The 21,237-nt window shown below is 39.8% G+C and overlaps 1 protein-coding gene across 2 annotated transcripts in view; it reads right to left on the minus strand.

The window, feature by feature from the left end:
* Positions 1–3,795: 3,795 nt before the first annotated feature.
* Positions 3,796–21,237, minus strand: part of thrab (thyroid hormone receptor alpha b) — a 135,109-nt gene continuing 117,667 nt past the window's right edge. For both annotated transcript variants that reach the window (XM_081600261.1, XM_081600260.1), the window contains one exon: positions 3,796–20,330. In XM_081600261.1, the coding sequence (XP_081456387.1) occupies positions 20,080–20,330 (251 nt within the window). In that variant the 3' untranslated portion in view covers positions 3,796–20,079. The remainder of the gene's footprint in view (positions 20,331–21,237) is intronic.

A 21,237-nucleotide genomic window follows, 5' to 3' on the forward strand; every position in this document is an offset into this window, starting at 1 on the left:
GCATAAATCATTTTTCAGCGTGTTATTTTTAAATGAAATGTAAAATCGACAGACACACTTTTCTTTTTCAAAAGTGACACTCCTTTATGTTGCCTCACTGTCTTTTGAGAGACACCTTTATTTCCTATCGAGAGCACATTTCTTGGCAGAATGAAAAATAATTTGACATCTAAATCTGCCAGAGGTGGCTCTGTGGGATTGTTCACTTTGGCGGCTTGCTAAAAAGGAATGTTTAAAACACCTCAAGGCTTTCTCCATGTTGCTTTATGCATATATGGGGGCTATTCGGGGCAGCGCTCAGCATCAGCAGTCCTCATTTGACCTGATTTGAGAACCAGCGGGGACATGTATGGGTTGCAGGGAAGGGGAGTGAGAGTGGGTGACCTCACACTTACATAATCGTCTTCTTGTGTGTACAGATCACAAGCGAGACGTACAGAACAGTTCTTGCATAAGTACTGCAGTGCCATAAGCTCAACTTCCCATAAATTCACAATTCAGGCTGACTGACTGGTGTTGATTGTGCAGAACATGATATGATTTCAGCATTTTTGTCCTAAAAGATGTTTTTAAAGGGGAGGGGTGGGGAGTGTTATGTAAAATCAACTTTTTTTTTTTAGCTTTATGCCATGTTATAATGTTATTCCCCTCATCAAAAACATACCAGGGGTGTTGCTTTGATTATTTTATGAATGTCTGAGAAATCCTTGAATCTTCCAAAGTCAGCCATTTTGGGGGAGGGGGGGGGGGGGGTAGCTAAACACTCGCTCACACCAAGTGCCACCTTTTCCCACAAAGCTCCTCCTTGGAGCTCCTGCCTCACAGAGCAGCTCTTCCTCTCTCAGCTCCACCAGACTCGATGCTGCAGCAATTAGCAAGCACCTGGTGGAAACGCGAGTCTGCTTCGCTCATCGTACAAACTACTTCTCAGCGCAACACTCCTAACGGTTGTAAACAACATAATCATTGTAATGACATGCTGAAGGCGGAGTGTAGGAAAGAGCAGGAGCTTTTTGAAGTCTGGTTTCAAGTAATGAAATTGCAAAGCTGTTTTTGATATGTATATATACGGCTTTTTTTTATATAACAACTGAAGGTTGTGCTTATAAAAAGTTCACTATGTGCTTGGAAAATTGGAAACAGCACCTCTCTGAAGAATCGATAGATCAAAACAGCAAAATTGGCATAAAAACAACTCAGGTGAGGACAAATAGTCTAAATATTATCAAAAGTATCAGCTCTACAGTTTCCCATAGCTCTACAATCTTAGCCTTTATGATCACCGTTTGGTTTTGTGGTCAGGAGCCTGGCGCATTTGATTTACTCTTGTAGCTAACATAGCAGACGGACAGACTGTGAGAATTATCCAGATGGAGGAATAAAAGAGGAAAAACAGAGCTCCATCATGGGACTGGGTCCAACAGATTCCTTTGCACACAGAGAGTAGATAGAAACGCACTTAACGAAAACAAGTGCACAAAGTTCTTTTTAAATTGATTCTGCAGCTCGGGATAATGAGATCTGCTGCAGTCTGACATGCAAATACCTGGCACAATATGCCATACGCAGTCTGGTACAGCTGTGCACACGCCTCTGATCAGCAACGAGGAAAAAAAATAATAATAATAATAAAAAATTAAAAAAAACGGGGGAAGCTGGCTGGGCAGAGGGGTGGGGTGTCTGCAAAGAGTTGTTGATGTATGAGCATGCTCTGAAACTGACAGCACAGCTGGCTGCAAAGTTCACTTGCCGCTGAGTGGAAAATCCCTGATATGACAGAAGCAGGGAGAATGACATGTGTGCATGACAGAAACACACACTAGGGGAAGAGTTAAAGAGGAAAGAGCGATCTGAGGTGGGTTGGGCTTTTTATTCAAACAGCCGGGGAGGGATTGGTTGGCAGAAAAGCTGCCTTTGTGAGGTCACACCCATCACAACAGCCCCCATCCCCCAAGATGGACTTCAATGACAGGAATCACTCTTGTCATTTAGTGATTGCAACAAGCTAAAAAAAAAATAATCTGCTACACAGTTTTCCAAACGAGTCAGAACTTTGCCGTCAAACGGTTGACTCTCTTTTTGCAATTAGGGAGTAGCGCAATATTAAAATGCAATCAACCAGATGTAGCTACAGACATGCTTACAAATGTTTTCCCACCTCCTAAATCTTTTCAAATTATAACCGCAATCTTCATGGTGTTTTATTTTTATTACTTAAATGATAGACCAATGCAACGTAGTCCACAAACACACACACTTGAAGAAAAAGGAAACATGCACCTTTCAATGAAGTTGCAAGTCTTTGGGTGTGTCTACCATTCTGTGCACCTAATGAATAAAATGTCTACCCATTGTTCTTTGCAGAGAAACTGGATGTCCGTAAAATTAGACTGGAAGCATCCGTGAACATCAATTTTGCTTTATGTCTGGATTTTGAATAGGCTACTTTAACACAAATATGAATCTGCTTTGATCTAAACCTTTCCTTTGTAACTTTCTCTGAATGCTCAGGGGTCATTGGGATGCTGCAGGGTGAACATGGTACCAAAACTCAAGAATTTTGCATCGTGCTGTTTGACTGTGGGCATTGTGTGTGTGTGTGTGTGTGTGTGTGTGCGTTACATGCAACATTAGTTTGACGTCACACAAATATTTTTACATGTCGGACAAAAAGCCATTTCAATTTAAATAAACTTTGGTCTCATTTTGCCAGACCACTTTTCACCACATGTTTGCTGTATCCTTAGCTCACCCAGTCGCCCCCTTGCTTCCATACAGGTAAGAGTTTTGGAGCCATTAGTAGTTTGACCGTTTCAGAGCAGTTCTCTGAAACAACATGAAGTAGGTTAAATAAACGCAAAAGTAAGACATCGATCTAACATCTAAAGAAATTCAAGAGCTCATGTGAAGCAAAGACATTACCATCTATCAGCCTGGGACTCCAGTGAATAACTGTGAGAGGGATTTTTGACACGTTGTATAGTCTCCACATACTGCCCGTTATGGTTGACATTTTTTTATAAATGATGATTTACAAAATTGGAGCACAACCTTTCATTTTTGAGAGATAGAGCTGGTGAGCCCGCAGAGTTGTATCTGCGAAACCACACGGCACATCTGTCAGCAAGTTAGACACGATGTGTTTTGATTTTTTTCTTCAACAAACCGAGCAATGCTGCCAGGGTCAGTCCTGTCACTGACTCCGATTCAACAAGACACATCTCTACTCCTCATTTAGTCATGCTTTTAGCCCTCTCACTCTCACGATTCTTCTTAGTTTTGAAAAGAAAGACAAACAAACAATATTGCTCTAAAATGTGACGCTCAACCCATAACAGTAACGCAGCCTCGATCCCCTCCGCAACGCAATGCACGATTTCGTATCACAGAAACAAAAAAGACAAATGTTTTATTTTAATTTTTTTTTTTTATTATTGGTTCATTCCAACTGTCACCGATGATTTGACAGATCAAAGAACATTTCAGACGTATTCTGAGTCACAATAATTACATAAATAGAGAGCAAAATAAACCAGCGACAGTTAGCATAAAAATAGCTTCCTTTTTAAAATCCAGACAACAAACATAAAGGTGTGAGAGCTTCACACCAACGTTTACAAAGCACACTGATTGTCTGGGCCTCTTTTCGGCAGTCCACCACGTTCACCTGACATCACACCACCCACTGGACTCGATCTGGGAGGAGGAGCACGGGTAGCGGTGGAGATTTGGGGTTTGGCGGGAGGAACCGGTGGAGCTGGTGCGATGAAGGCGTGGGTGGTGTGGGAAATCACAGTGGATATTTTTTTAGGTTTGTCGGTGAGACAAATGTAAAGGTTCAGCTCAGAGGGTCAACTGGAGCTCGACTGCGTTTGTTTGTGGATATATGTTGATCCCAGCACTTTGTGGGGTTGGGTTCTGAATATTGTTCTTTCGTGTTGATCCCAGCAAAGACTGAGAAGCACGAAGGAAGAAAAAATAATTAAAACGACTGGGTCTAAAAATATGCTCAGAGCTGCTTATTGTCTGGGACATATCAAAACAAACGCCAGACTAGAAATTGAAGGTAAATGTATTGGATTTATGGGTGATAAGTAGGGAAAAACATACCCATGATCTGGAAATACACCAGAGCAGAACACATTTTTTTTTAAATTTCCACAGTTGATGGTCTCGCTGCTCCTGCCTCTTTAAGCCATCTTCTTCTAACCCTTTTGCATAGTGCAAGCAGAGCGGTTTATATGAGTAAAGAATTTCAAACAAGGCGTTTGTTTCATTCCATATAGTAAATGGCCCGTACTAGTATATAGTATATGAGACAGTGACGTACACAAACAGCCTTAATGGCTGAAATTTTCCCATAAGGTTTAATTAAATTGTTTAAAATGCTGAGTTTGTCTCTGTTATGGCAATTTGTCTGAAAAGTGTTTGTTTTCTGACTGAAAATGATTTGCATATGGAGATATTGTAGTTTTGGAAAGAAGGCAATCTGGACCCAGCCAACTTGTGTATGTGGGCCCAGTATTGATTTTGAAGGCAGGGGCTCACCATGGTTACCCTTATGTGTGACCTATTTTAGCTCTGATGATAAAACCCATATCAGTCAAATCTGTTAGGCACCCTATTTGTGTTGGTTCTAAATTGGAATTAAGAAAATCAATTCAAATTCCACAACTTGGTTAGAGAACATATGGATCCCGGTTTTCACTTTAAATTGTCCATCAAATCTATAGGCTATTACTATGGAGCTGTTATATAACTTCTGGACAATCCAATAGGCGGCCAATTTATTTTTTTTTAGCCTATTTCCAAACCCACCATACAAATTCTGTCCAGGGAAGATGGAGTATGCCTTTTAAATGCCCTCATCAACAATATATTCCAAGTTATGCTGTTGACATGCTACATCAAATGTCATCAGCTCATTTGAATATTAGCTTTACATTTTCCCAAAGCTGCACTCCAGTTTTTGAAAGAAGCATGGAATTCATTCTGATCTCCAACAAAGTTTGCAGAGACCTCCTAAGGCCAGTACATGCACTGCAAGAGCTGAGAAATGTGCTTTTACCCAAGGCTGCAAGAACAAAGTTCTTTCTAGCCAGGACTTTTCATCGCGACTTCATTAATATCCAACAGCAGAATGACTGATCTACAAACCGAGTCACAGTTGTCCCCATACCCCGCAGAGCTCTCCTCCTGCCGCACACAACCTTCATATTACAAGGCATGACAAGTAAAGTTCTGCTCAACAACAAGCAGCAAGAACAGAGTTCAGTCATTTTGGTCTTACAGCCTTGCAAAAGAGAACAACCTCTGAAGTATGCTTTGGACTTCGTGCAGGTGTGAAAGAATTCTGAATTATTCATAATTCTTTAAAAGGCTGGGTTTATCCTGTGGGGATTGAAGCAGGAGTTTTAACCAAATCCTGGGTCAAAAGTCAGGAGCTAATTTGTTGGACCAGAGAAAAAAAACTAGAAGGAGCCTCACTGTTTTGAAGTTTACAAAGAACCTGGTCAGACTTTACTGAACCCCATCTACAGGAAGAAATAAGTAACATTATGCTGCATAACAAGGTTGAAGTCAGTCGGTTGTTATTGATTTACGTTCTCCTCATTAAAGTTCATTCACTTAAGCTAATGTTAGCCCATTGCCTGCTAGTTAGTTAGCATGAGCGAGTGGGACCTATGTTCATCATACTCTGACCAAAGAACTGATCATAAAGTCAATACAGACAGAACATATTTATGGACTTGCTATATATTGAGTACTGATTTATACAAATTCAATGTATTTGTAATTTTTTTTTTAAATCACTGAAACCCAAATATTAAGAATTTAGTAATCTGTTTGATTCATTGTTTTGCTAAAAAAAAAAAAAACAAAGAAAGAAAAAGATAAGCTCAGTGGGCTGAATCAACCTCATACCTCACCCTCTATTCAATCTACCCATGGCAAGAGCGGACCTTATCTGGCACAGACAGGCCTGGATTGGCAAAATAACACAAATTACATTGATTTAGTCCTGCACCTTTTAGTTGATATATTCCTTTTGCTGCTATTTGACATGTGTTATGTGACTTAAAATGATGTATGTAACCTCTAGCACACTGGTCATGTTCCTTCAGCTCATCGTAATGGAGTAAAACTGTGAAGTGGGAAATAAAAGTAAACCAAAAGTGACAAATGTACAACAACTATTTTAAATCAAACTATAGCATAGATCAGAAGCAAAATAACTGTCAGGACATTCAAGAAGCTTTAAGTTCTCGCTTATGTTTTTTTTGCTTGTTTGGTTTGAATTGTTTTATTTTATTGGGGAAAATTTGGTGCCAGCTCATCACCTTTTAAAACTACAAATCAGAGCTGAGCTATGCCATTGGCATCGAAAAGAGCTTTCATTTGGTGTACGGTAATTGGATTCCTAAATGTGACTGAGAATACTTGGACAGACTCTCAGACAGAAAAACTGGTGCCATCTGAAAGACAACTCAACAGAAATGGGAGACCAACAACTAATCCAATTTTTCATTCTGAAGGGTGAAGTAAGTTCCTCGTATTTTATTTTCTAGCTTTTTGTGCTGCATAGATCTGCACTGATGACCGGCGAAAAGATTGTTTCCACATCTGTTCATGAAAACGCTGCTGACATTTTGATATCACTTCATTGCCGTAGTAAATCCTGCTCCGAACATTGTGTCTTAACAGTGAGACCCAAAGTTCTTGAAATAATAATAATAATAATAATAATAATAATATGCTGATGTGGCACCATGCTGGTCATCTGGCTTTGGAAAACCAAAGCACTTCTTAAATGTTTTATTGATTTTTCACAGTAAAGGAAGGTAAGATCCAGCTCTAGCACCAGTTGTAGAATGGGAACAGAGGGTACATATGTTGTTCATCCTCTTAAGTAAAACACCGTTTCACCTGCATTAACTTCAGAGGTTCTTCAGAGAGCCATTTATTTATTCCCCTTTTTGCTACACTCCAAAGCTTTCTGGTTAACCTCAATGGCTTTTTTGTATCTTGAGAGTTTAGTCCTTCATTTAATGCAACATATATCTAAAGGAAAAATGTTATTCCACAGGATGCAAGTCATCAGATTCCTCCTTTTGGACAGGTTGACAAACTGCTACAGAGACAGGAACTTGGCAGTTCGCTTAAGACCTGGCAAAGATTCACAAACACTGACAATGGGTGGCCGAGCTGGCTGCCACAAGACAGAGCAACACAAGGTTGAATGTTATTTCCAGAGACACTAGGCTCTCTGGTAGAAACATCATTAAATTACTGCATCTTCACATCATAAATGGCTAGGAAGCTAGGAGGCACAGAGGCAAGGTTTGGTGCTGCATAAAGGCTCAGAAAGGTACATTAAAATTGATGCATCTTAATTTTCACGGTGGTTGATTAAACAGCAAAATATGAAAAAGTGACAACAAGGTTATTCTTTTAAGCTACAACCTGACAAATAAAAAGACAAAAAATAATTTAAAAAAATCAAATTTCAGATGCCATCACAGGACAAATTTACAACAACTTTATTTTATTTTGCACCAAGATTTTTTTTTTTTCTTGATTTTCTGGATTTTGTTCACCAAGAGCATAAAAAACAATAAAGTAAATTTTTAAAAAATCGTAGTTTGTTAGGTTTGTAAAGCATCAGTATAAATAAGTAATCCATCTAATGTCTTGTTTCTTCCGCTTTCCAGATATGCAAAACAAAACACACGCGAGTCTGCAGAACTCAGCACAGCGTCTGCCGTGGCGAGTAAATGTTAAGTTCTGTTTACGTTGCAAAAATGTAATTAGAACTGCCAGTATTTGTAATGTAATTTGTTACTGCTGTAAGCAGTCTGAACAAGATCCTTTAGTAAAATAAAAAAGTCAGAGAAAAAAAATGTAACCCAAAGGGTGCCGCTTTTCAGCTTTGTAAAAACACAGCTTAAAATTAGCATCTTCATTTTGAATGAGGAAAACTCATTGCATAGTAATAATACTTAAATAAATCAATAAAGACACAATTATCTCAGTTGTTGGCAAAAAAAAAAAGAAAAAAAAATAGCACCACCGGAATTCAGTAGAAGCATTTACCTCACACTAATTGCTGCATAAAAGACATGTTGTACTTGTGCACTCCAGCTTTCTGATATAGACATGCAGAGTTTTATGTGCATGCAGCAGTGAGCAAAGACATTTGCTCCCAGATCTGTCAGTTTAAGTGGTTAGCCTTGATTGCACTGGATTTTACTTGCATGGATGTGAAACACACTGAAGTGTAAGAGATGTGAATACCTTTGCAGCAAGTTGCCGAGAAGCGAGCGATGCTTTTGATTTCACAGTAGGCTCGTGCACGTAAGTGGATGGTGTGATGTGATTGTGGGCATTTGGCGGAGTAGGAAATAGGTTGAACCACAATGAGAGAACAATAAGCACCCTTTGAGGCCAGTTAATCATCTGAAGATTAAAAAAATAATAAAAAATTACAATACACTGTATATCTTTCCTAATTCAATATCTCTCCCAAACTCAACACCTCAACTTTCTAATTTCTATCCACTACTAAAATTTCAGCTAAAATCTGCACACTCACTCATTTATACATAAACTTTTCCATAAAACCCTTTGACTATAAAATCTCTATGCAGACGATCTGAGCCGCAAAAATGTTTCCCCATCTTACCCAGTATTTTCATGCCTTTTAATCCACTAATAGCCACCAATATCGATGTTGGCGACTCTAAATACGATGTCAATAATTTAGATCATCAAGTCTATTTCAGTAATTGAGTCCAAAAAGTGATTATGTAGATTTATACACACAGAGTGATAGATTTCAAGGGCTTATTTCTGCAAATCTTCATGTTTATATGGGTTCATGCTAGTAAAAATAAAATAAATGCCACTTCTCTAAAAATTGGATTACGTATGAAACAAAGTAATCCAATCCAAACTTTGGATACTGAAATAATGATTTCTGACTTTTAATATAATTGGGATCACTGGCTTGATAGACATTTATAATCACCAAACTACAAAAACTCATTGCTAAAGGACTTTCCACAGACAGCTGCACTTGATCACTTTAGTGGAAAGTTGAGTCAAAAAAAAAAAAAAAAAAAAATACAAAAAATGAAGATGATATCGAGCACACAGCGATTCCTTGTGGTCACAAACTTTAGGGAAATGCAGATTACCAGATTTGGTACCTGCTCACATTTCCAAAGGTTTAAGGCTTTAAGATCATAATACCACTGTGTTTGACTGGCCAGCAAACTCTTGTGATACGCAGCACCACTAAAATGACTTTACTTTGAGTTTTAATACTCTCAAACTCATTTTTGTGCCCGGTTTGTGGATTCAATGTAGCACCTGAATCTTCCTTCTGAAAAGACTCAAATCCTCCCTTTTTTTTATTTTTATAAAAGTGCAGATTTTAGAATAAATCACCTGCCGAAGCATGAAACAAATTGGAGGAAAATGATGAGGGCGATTAAAGCAATCAATAATGTGAACGTTTGAAGTGAACTACAAAGATCCAAACTCTTCATCTGTGCCAGTGATTTCCCTTATTCTGGAGCAACACAGCTTTGGTTGATTAAAGCTGCTGACGTTTCTCTTTTGAAGTATCTATTTTTCTGTTATTTTCTTGAAATTCATTTTTCTCTACCTTGCAATCTTGCCAAAGATGAGAAATGATTCCCAAGCCCCTCCTCCCTTCCACCCTTTTTTATTATTATTTTTTTCTTCATATACGTCTGCCTGTCACTGTGATAAATTCATCTGAGGGAATAATACTGATCTGGAACAGGACAAATGTCTGTTCTACACTCACCGAGGCCTTAAAAGGTGCTTTTTGGATGGGTTTTTGAAGAAAAAGTGAAGCAGGTCAACCAACACTGGAGAGACGGTCATAAAGCGCTGACACAGTTTTTCTTACACACAACTCAATCCTCCCACAAAGACACTGGCATGCACGGTTTTACACATGCAACTGATTCCCATCAGTTGAGAGCATCATGTCGTCATCAGATGGATAGGGGTGTGTGGGGTCTGTGTGTGTGTGTGTGTGTGTCGGGGGTTGGGTCAGGTTCCTTCGCCTCCACACTGACGAAGACTGATGCTGGGTTTTAAGATGGGAGTCATGTGCTTCTGTACGTCCAGCCTCAACACGAGGGAGTGTTATTTACGGCTGCAAGAGATTTTGACTATAAAAGGGAGCAAGTGTAAAGAAAAAGCAGCAACTTTGCATAGCCTGGTTTTGAGAAAAGTCAAAATCTATCCAGTATCTGAGATACTGCACAGCACGTCATGTACTTACCTGGGAATGTTAAGAATCATGTTAGAGACACGAAACGGAAAATATAACCCCGTGACTACAAAATCACTAAGAAAGTAAGGTTTATTAAAAAGAAATATTAAAATTAATCATTAGTCAGAGTAAAAAGGATATTTTTAGAGACCCATAATTGATTTATTTATTTATTTATTAATCATAAATCTATAAATTTTCCACCGCGTCTTTAACGTACAGGGTAAAATCTGAATTATAAGACATAATGATTAAAAAGAAGTGCTAAGGTTAATTTGAAAATTTATATATTTAATATATTTATTTATGTCCTTATAAATAAATATAATTTAAAACTTTTATTTTTCTACATGGATACTTTTTAGAACCTAAACCTAATCAACTTAAAGTGTTGTGCATGAAAAGATAAAAAAATACTCCAGCACAGTGAAAATGTCATTATTCAAACCAATCATAATTTTCAGCAAAATGATACTCTTTTTATCTTAAATTTTGGGGGGAAAAAAGAAAAAAGATCAGCAATAAAGAGAAAGTGCCAGATTGTTTTAACATTTTTTGGGGGATATTCCTTTTACCTGATATGAGAGGTGGGCTTCAATAGCAGCACAAACTCCAACCCAACAAGGATTGAAAACACTCATGCGATACAAATTTGCCTTCCTTTGTGGTGTAAACCATCTACCAAACCAGGTGAGCGTCGTTCATTTTCACTGGGACTAAAACTTGGAAACTTAGTGTTTGGTTAGAATTCATTTTCTTCTAGAAACCCATCCAGGACAGAAAACAGACACAATGCACAACTGCACATTGGGAGGCCAAAAAGACGAACAACAAGGGTTTCCAATCTAATGTTCACCATCATTTATTAGAAAATGTTCTTTTTTTTTTTGTTTGTTTTTTTTTTTTTTACCTGAGAGAATCCTTCAATAACTTTCTTTACCCAGTAACAAGAAGTCATTTGTGTGCGTGCATGCTGATTGGGTCTTGCTGGTGCTCTCATGGAAAGGTGCATTAATCCCCACAAATGTGTGAAGAACTTTCTGATTATATGTGAAACTCAATGAGTTATTGCACGTCATTATAAATTATAGTAAACTTTAAATAATTCTTTGAATATTTTTTTTTCCCTTCTTTTTGGGGTTAAAAATGTTTTAAATATACATAACCTTATATGCAATTTTATAAATATGTACATTTTAAGAAATTACCACAAAGACTCTTCCCTTTTTATCGTGTTTGGGCCATTCAAAGTGCTCTTTAAGTTAAGTGCTAACGTAAAGCTAAATCAGGTCGGTCGTAAATCTTCGTCTCAAAAACTTGAAAATTCTTTATATCTACGTAAATGAAACCGATTCAGAATCAAAAGCATTAAGGTTTTAAGTAAACACAAGCTAAAGCACAAATCTAAGAACTAACATTACATTGAACTAAGTGACAGTATATAAAGGCAGCAAACGGGATTAAATTTAGCTGCTGGTCCTAATTTTAAAATCTAAGTTTTTTTGATGCACCGATCCCATTAAGGAAGCATGAGCAGAACCCGAGCATGCACGCGCACACTTAGACTCACGCATCTCACTCTGAGCAATTCACAGAAAAAAGCACATCTCGTTGAGTCCTTGTTTTCCACAACATCCCAATGAGCCCCGCCTACTTCTGTGGGATACGGACTGCTGGAAAGAGCTCCTGCGCCTCAGGACCGGCCAAAAAAGCTGGGCGAGAAGGCCATCTCCGCTGAGCAGTTGGGACATGTGCCCACACAAGAGCAGCGAGGGTCTTTGGGTCATGCAAAGAGCCTCTGGAATTCAAGCCAGGCCAAATTTGATTTTAATTAGTCAGACTGGCTCGTTGTTACAGTGAGCTTGTCCTTCTTTTTTTGGGCAAAAAAAAATAGATTTAGGAGGGGAGATTGCATAGACATCTTGCTGTTTGCATGTCTCAACAAACTCTATATTTGGCATAGGGGGAGGGACAGGGAACCAAACACAACTAATAAGAAAAAAAAACTAAACAAAACAAATGACATTACAGACAATCTTCACCTTTGTCCAAAGCATCAACATGCGAGAATTGAGCCAAATTAGTTGAGGCTGGATTTAAAAGTTTCTCATAATCAGAGTAAAAAAACCTCACTCTCACTCTGAGCTCAGTAGATGGAAGAAGCACCAATCAAACGGCCTGTTTTCCCGTGACCTATTTACTTAACCCATCAACGGTAAAGATACTGACGATATGGATACTGACAGTATCTATAATATTATAACTTTTATAATTCCTTTTGTGTCGGATACAAGAGAACAGTAGGTCCTTAGAGAATGTCTTAGCAATTGCCATTATAAACTTGAGTGCACTGTATTATAAGTAGGATTGGACTGGACTGCATTTAATTGAATTGCAATCTGATTGGATCATATTGAACTGATTATATTTCTAGATATAAATTGGGTCGTTTTTGTTTTCAAACTTCCTTGATATGACATTTGTTGTGAATTGGTGCAATGCATCTGTAGTTAAAATAATGGAAACTTCAAACTGCTGTCATCATCTAAGACCCCATTTACACTCCATTTTATGTATCAAGGGCAGAATGGACATTGAGATTTGGGGGTGGGGGGAAAGGAATATTCTCCCAGAAGCACACATACATAAACCAATAGAATTAAAAAAAAATATTAGTGCAACTGGGGCCGGTATAAGCTGATGTTGCAACATTTCCAAGCTAGCTTATGGAACCCAACGATGCTTTGGACAAACGTTCAGATCCATTTTACACTTTGATGACAACAATGTGAGTGCTTAGCAGCTGGGTTAGCTGAGACACATGCTAGACCAAGAGTCCAGCTCTAGCATGTATCTTCTCTTTCCTGTCCTGCAGCTAACTGAGCTGCTGTCACCACTCGCATCATCAGTTTTAAAAGGACAATATCTGAGCACGCATACACAAAAACCCACAGCCACACGTGTAGCGCTTCATGTCATCATGAGACTACAGAGGATACAGGCTTTTATCTCTTTGCAAACAAGACGAGGCACAGGGGATTATGATTAATGTCAAGGGGCACTTTTGATTATGGACCTGCATGCACATGTGAGAGCGTGCACACGTAAAAAAGTTGTAACAAGCATTACACATGTCTTTGCTTCTATTGTCGTCTTCACTTACATGACAATGGGATGGAGCAGTAAAGTTGACTTTTTACAATGATTCTTGAGTGTTTTTGTATGGTTTTGTATTTACATCATTGATCATGTCCCCCCCGCCCCCCACCTCCCACCCCTGAAAAAGTAAAAAGTAAACAAAAACTAAATCCAAACCGAAAACATACAAAAGTACATAGTATTGCACCTTGCAAACGGGCAATATATCCTCTCAGTTTTTTTTCTTCTTTCCCCTAATGTCTGTGTGACACCACTATCCTCTCTGCTGGTGAGTGGAAGCTGGGTTGTGGGTGCCAGGTTAAGGTCCCTCCCTCTTTCAGCTACATTCAGTTCCATAAAACAATCAGCCATTACAGAAGCAAACATCCCTCAGTCTCTGGGCCGTTCACATTTTTTTTTTACGTCATGATCTACAACACAGTCAGAGAAGTGCTGAGTGATTTTAGCAAAGCATGTCCTTGGGTTCATCTGAGATCCAAATCAATAAGAGGGCCCCAAACCTTGAGGAAAAACCAACAGACGCATCTCAATAATGTAGAATATCATAGAAAAGTAAATTATTTTCAGTAATTCTGCTTGCAAAGTAAAACTCGTTTTATAGATGTATTGCACACAGTGACAGTTTGTTGATTAAAGCTTACAAATGAATGAAAACCCCAAATTATGTTTCTTAGAAAAATATAATACCACTAAAACAGGATGTTATTTTATGGCCATGTTATGGTCAGCACAATTTTTTGGAAAACTCCAGACTTGACAGTTGACCAGCAGAAAGTGACGGACGTCTTCTGCAAGAGCAACATAAAGCTATAACTAAATGCTAAGAGTGTTTCAACCAAGCTTAATAATAGAAAGTTCAGTGGAGGGACAAAGTTTGAATATAATTTAGAGAACCTTGGAGAAGCTAATTTTGTTTCCTAGCTCTTATGTCAACAGTAAGGAGCCACAATCACCCCCAAGTGGATAAAATCCTGAAATACATAAAAGCCTTTGTTAAAAAAATGTCTGAAACTGACCATTTTGCACCAAACACCCAATATACTTTAATATGCAATAATATGCACAGTGGAAACTATCTTAGCACCACCACAGGAGTCACTGTTTAAAGTCCACCTTGTCTCTGTACTTCAGGGAATAGCCAAATGACGCCAAGAAAAATAAATACTACTCCTGGATTTGGAAATACCAGCCAAGAGTGTCAAGTAGCCTTGTTACTAAGCTGCATTTTCAGTAAAAAATAAAAAAAAGGTGAAAACATGGTGAATAGGGCGGTTTTCTGCAAATAATTTGGAGATGCGTTACACAGAAAAATCTAAATTGGTGAGTATGAAAATATAATGAGCTGAATCTTTTTGTATTTCATGAAAAGAGAGCCCTGACCAAGTATAATAATAGCATAGTAAGCTGCTTCAACCTCAGCTCATGTCTTTCATTCTCCTTGTAAAGCCTGCCAATGGTTATACTGTCAGCTGTCCAGTCAGTAGTCTTCCCCATGATTCTGTAGACCATAACATATTGGTACGAATTAACCCCCCGCCCTCAGACTTAATTTTTTTTTTTCCCCCCCAGAAAGACTTTTTTTTCCAGCTTCGAGCCACATTCATAAACATGAACTCAGAAATAACTATTTGAAATTTATCAACGTGTGCAAGTAGTCCTGCATGTGATTTTCTCTTTTGAATTGAATTACTGAAATCAATTAACTTTGCAATAATAATCTAATTTATTGAACTGAACTCGTACACAGACGCGTACACACAGGCCCGACACGTAACTCTCTGTTCCTTTTTAGTCTATATGCATCTCTGCAATTTTACATGTGCCTGCAAAACACGATGCCTCCCAAGTTCGTATAAGTTTTGTGTTGCGTGAGGTATGACAGGCTTGTGTTTCAGTTTTTTTTCTGTTTTCAGTTTAAGGTTGCATTATTTTCTGTTGTATTCCATTACAAAAAGAGAAATATATATACGTATAAAAAAAAAAAAAAAAAAAGCAACTCCTGTTTTGTTGGTTCTGAGTTCCTCCTCTGATAAAAGAGGACAGACAACTGGAGAGACACGAGACAAAACGCATCAGTTGGCTTCTCAACACAAAAGACAGATGTGGGCAGAAGAAGTGAAATTTCTCCAACGTTACACTGCACACATGGTCAAAAAGTGACTACAGCCATTTTCTTTTTCCTCTCTCTTTTACACAGAGCAGTTAAAGCATCAAAATACAAAGAAATATACGAAAACAAGGAAAAATAAAATCTCCAATAATTCTGTTTAGGAGTCTTTTTTTTTAAGTCCTCTTTTTTAAATTTTGCTTTATGGATTCATATCATTTCAGATCTTATTTTGTCCCATAAGGAAAAGCAGCATTTAACCCCCTCAGTTACACACAAAAACCCAGTCCGCTCAACAAAACGACATCAGATTTCTTACACTCCTCTTTGAGTTGTTTAACAAAGAGGTGATCCAAACCTCAATCTCTGGAATGTGGGATATTCTTTTCCGACCCCCACAGTATTGAAATTTTCGACTGGAACTGAGAGAAGCTGGTGGGGGTGGGGGGTCTCATTTTGGGTCCTCGGCTGGTGTGGGAGAAGATGTTGGGGCTCCTAAATTGGGGGGCACATTGCATATCCAACATTTCCCCATCCACAATTCCCACTTTAATCCAAGTTAATAATGGCATTTTGTTTGCAAATCTCTCGATCTCGCCTCTACTGCTTTGCTGTTCACATTCAATCGGTGGCGCCTCTCTGAAAGGCGTTTATGGCCAGCCTTGTCTCACAAGGTGGAGAGGCCTGGATCCTGTTTGGTGTCAGCGATTCTTGGCCAAACCCCTGGGGGAACAGCAAGGTTAAGAAGAGGAGGAAAAACAATTTGGAGGGCCCCAGATCTGAAATGTAATGATGATGATTACGAGAAGACGATAAGTGCTACACAGCCCTCCAAACCCTCCCATGCAGGGGTCTCTCACAAACACCCCCAAACCCCCATTTTTCTCTGGGTTGTCGGCGTGACGCCGGCAACAGGAAAGGTTTGGGCCTGAGGCCACTGTGGCTGTCAGCCTCTGTTATACAGAGTGGTCAACGATTCCCATTTGGGGTGAGTTGGGCCAACAAATGTGTACAGATAAAACTTTGAAGAGGAAAGGGTGAAAGTGAGGACTGCTCCAGTAGTGCAAAAACTCCCACTAGCCAGGCTGGATGGGGATGTAATGACGGCTTGAGCTCAGCTCCAGGGAAGGCCATGAGGATGGCAGAGCAGGAGAAGTGATGAATCCCAGAAGCTGTTGATGTGCTGAAAGGAGCAACATTCCAGGTCCTCTTTAACTTTCCGTTGCGGACGCTTATCCATCTGGTAGAGGTGTGAGTTATACATTATGTACAGGACTGCTGCTTGACATTTAAGTAGAACTGACTCTTTTATAGGAGGGGAACCCAGTTTTGGCATGGACCCAGAATTGAAGGAACAGAGTGGGCTTTTCTTAACAGATTATGTATTCTTTAATAGTCATTTAGCTGCCTCATGTATGATGTCTGCCATGGATGTTTTACACATTACTAGTATAGTGACAAGAACTGGGATACACAAGACATTTGATTACAATCATGACAAAAAGAAACTCCGCCTTTGTTGCCATGGGATTTAAAAGTAAGTCTAGTAGAAATCAATTCACCAAGTGTGACCCAGACGTCTCTTCAAAATGGGTGTTCTGACAGTTAGCTGGTCAGAAGTCAAACATTAGTGGGCTAGCACAATGTCAAGGTAGAAAGACATCAGAAAAGAGTTTATGGAAGGAACTGTTGGTGCCGCCAATGTCAGGGTGGCTCTAAGGCCATTTCTGAACATTCTACACTGAGTTTATGAACATGATTTAAACTTGGAAACTTCCCAAAGTTAAAAAAAACAAATTGCGCCTCAAAATGAAAACATGCAATACTCGTAAGAACTGTGAAAACCCAACGAGCATGTTAAATGTTACGGTTTATAGCAATATCAAATTACAGTGGCGTGACTTTAGGTTCCTGGTCGGCAATGAGTCGTAAGACTTCAGGAACAAAGTCCTTCACCAACTGACAAGCACAGTAGTGGAAGGGGGATGATTTGGCCTTGATTTGCTGTCTCAGTAAAAAGGCAGCTTGATCATATATTCCTCTATAAAACAATGTATTATTAGAGTGAAAAAAGAATTCTTATGTCCGACATCTGAAGCAAGGCAGAAATTTGGACTCAACGGGACATGGACACCAAACTCAACAGGGAATATTTTGCTGTAATGAAAAGTGGAGGCTAATCTACAGTGATTAGAGAAACTAATAAAACCTACAGTAGATCATTCAATGTAGTTTTTTTCCCCCCCATCACTGTACTGATCAAAGGTGGAAATGGAAAAATGTTACATTTAATAAAATTCAACCTGTTAAAATCTTGCACCATACACTTAAATTATCCGATTTTTAGCATTTTTAGATTTAAAGATTTTAAATATCATCTCCTCTGTAATTTCGAAATTAAAATGACAGCGACCTTGTTAGAATCTTTCTTTTCCCCATGATTGTAAATCTAATGTGGTGACCATCAATCACAGATATCCTGTTTTGTTCTATATCCAGTGGCAGAAATCATGGGCGAGCTGTGGAAAGTCACTCGTTTGCAGACGCCCGGTCTCTGCGCGCTAATTCAGCGGGTGAGGCCATCGTGGGCGCTTGCTCGCTGTGCCCCGTCTGCTCCCCTTGCTTGCTCTCTGAGGTGGTCTAAGCTGGGGGGTGCCCACCGTTCATTTGTTGCTCCTGTAAGTCAGTTTCTGTTTCTACAGAAGGGGATGAAAGGTTGACGCTTGGTCCCAAATAACAGAACAACGAGATGATCCGAATGCGATGGGTACCACTCCCCCTACCCCCACAGGGTGGGGAGGGGTGGTCGGCCCTCCTGTCTTTTTGTACGGTTTCTCATTAGAACCAAGTGAGAGAGTTAAATGTGTGTCTGCGTGTGTTCTTTGAGTGTTTTTGTGCCGCTATGCAAAACAACAACAACAAAAAAGAAAAGTCTGAACTTTTGTGTTAGTCCACATATGAAACCAGTTGAACGGTGTATGTCTGGCTGTGGGCAACTGCCCTGTGTCCACAGAGGTGAGGTAGTGCCTGACACCGTGGGGCAGCATGGCCGCCCCATCCTCGGGGTGTGTCCGTATTTGAGGTAAATGGTAGCCTTCTTGGCCTTTTCGCCTGCTCTCGGTGACTCCCATAGATTTCTTTTTTTTCTTTTTTCGTTTTTTTTTTTTTTCTAAAAAAGGCAAGTGTGTATGGAAGCCTGGAGGGGCCACACTGAGCTGAGTCCGTGAGGAGTGGACTCTGTAGAAACCCTACGGATGAGGGCTTTAAATCGACACTGTCGTGCAGTGTGTACAGTAAAATGAGGCATTTATGTTACTCTGAGGTGAAGTTGTGTGTTTCCATATAAATGTGTGTGTCAAATGAAGACAGAGGCAGACGGGGTGCAGAAGATTTACTTCTGACCCCAGTCCGGGTATTACGCCGCATTTCCTCTCCCTGCCTCCGCTCCTCCTTACTTCTGCTTCTCAAAGGGAATCTCTCCCTTCTCCCATCGCGTTTTTCCTTTCCTTCTTTCAGAGTCTTAACTCCTCGGAGAGAGAAGCGCTTCATTGTCATTCATACGACGGTATGAGAGCTGCGCAGGCAGCGACGAGGACCGCCTGCACATATGTATGTATGCATGCATGTATGTATGTGTGTGTATGAGTCACAGGAGCCGGTCCAATGACAAATAAAAAAAATAAAAAATAAAAAAAAGCAGATTTGGTCTGCCCCCTTTTAAAAGGCTGACAGAACATTTTCATCGAACTCGACTAGCCTTTTGTATATAAATATAGCACCTGTTTCAGTGGGATCTTAGAGGAGGAGCAGCTCCAAAACAAAACAACAAAACAGCAGTAACGGCTCAGATTGAGTTGATTTACCTGGCAGCCGAGTCCGGTTGCTTTTGCTTCCATCGGCGCCATTGCACACCAAAGCAATGTGGAAAAAAAAAAAAATAGCTTGCAGTGTTTGCCGATTGCTCACATGACTGTGAGAAATGACGCCGTGTTTTCTGAACTACCGTTTTAACACTTATTCAGAAATAATACTGAAAGATCCTGACCAGCTCTGATGCTGCTTCAAAACGGAAAAGAAAAAAAAAAAAAAAAAAAAAGGAAACAAGGAGGGGAACCTGACCCCCACAAACAATGCTGCCCTGAAGAACTGAGGTGAAACAAGCTGTGGCTCTGTGTGTGAGTGTTTTTATGTGTTTGTGGATGTGTCTTGGCAAATGGCAACAACTCTTTCTGGACAAAACAGCTTGCTCAGACAGAAGGGCCCCCACACGGATGTTTAAACAGGAGAAGGTGTAAGAAAGAGAGGGAGGAGGTTCTTGTTCCATTCTCCCGTTGCTGGTGTGTTTTCTTTCCGGTTATATCCAGTTTCTTTGTAAGCACAAACTGTGAATTTGATGTTGGAGAAACGCAAATTCCTGCCGATGAGACTCTCCATGCGTTGCTGTGGCTTAGCCCGTCTCCTGTTTCCTGCTTCTTGTTGCACACGCTGGCATCTGCACGTGTCACACTTCCTGTTCCTCAAAGACCTCGAGGAAAAGCGGCGGGAACAGTTCGTTGGGACACTCCACCTTCATGTGAAGGAAACGGCTGGCGTGGCACGCGCCGATCATCCGCAGGTCCGTCACCTTCATCAGGAGTTTGGGCCAGAAGTGGGGAATGTTGTGCTTGCGGTAGTTGATGTAGTGCTCGAATGCCAGCAGGTACGTCTCCTGGCACTTCTCTATCTTGTCCACAGACGTCAGGCCTGAGCGATCTGTCAAGAAAGGAGGCAAAGGAACGTTTAGTAAGCTCTGATCTTGGTAGCGTTTTCTTGATGATGATGATTATGATGTGTGGCTACAGCAATAAATCATTGAGAAAGCCAGAAGCAGGTGCACAAATGTTTTACTCAATAATGCTACACCAAAACAATAACAACAAAAAACAACCAGTTCATTGACAATATAGCAGAACTGACAGTCCTGTTGGTAGTTAATGAATGGCTTTCTTGATGCATGAGGAAAAATGTAGGTGAAGGAGCAATTCAGAGAAGCTATGGGGACGGACTTTTGGTTGGTCTCATGAAAGTTCTGGAAGTGACTTAGAAAAGAAAGCATAGGTTATTCCCTATGTCTTGTTTGGCAAAGGGTTTGAGCTGCTGACCCACACTAAGGACCTTGTTAGGGGTACGTAAAGATAACTTTGAGGATCTTCTTAATCCAGTGCCCATATCCTTAGTAGAGGAAGCAAATATCCCAAGTTCAAAATGTACTTCCTCTACATGACTCAGTAGCGGATAGCTCCTCATCAGCATGTTGCCTGGAGTGCAAAACATTCATCCTGAGATGGTGAAGACTCTGGACATTATTGACCTGGTTGACAAGCCTCTTTTTGTTACTTGTAGGACTGGACAATAGCTCTGGAGTTACAGATTGGGACAGTGGACCCAATCTTTAAGAAAGGGGACCAAAAAGTGTGTGGGGAAGGTTTAGACGAGGCATTTCTTTAAATGACAGCTTCTGGTTTTTAAACACCTAGATCTAAGCACTAAGTACAGTACTTAATGGGTTTAAACATTTTATCTCCCAGGGAGAAGTACGATTGAAATTTTTATTTAAGTAAGACCTCATTGCCTACATGTTTCCTTCAATGGCACGTAAACATGAAATTATAAATTGAAA

This window comes from Poecilia reticulata, chromosome 19 (genome assembly GCF_904066995.2).
Source record: "Poecilia reticulata chromosome 19, P_reticulata-male-v2, whole genome shotgun sequence".
In the NCBI taxonomy this organism is placed as follows: domain Eukaryota; kingdom Metazoa; phylum Chordata; class Actinopteri; order Cyprinodontiformes; family Poeciliidae; genus Poecilia; species Poecilia reticulata.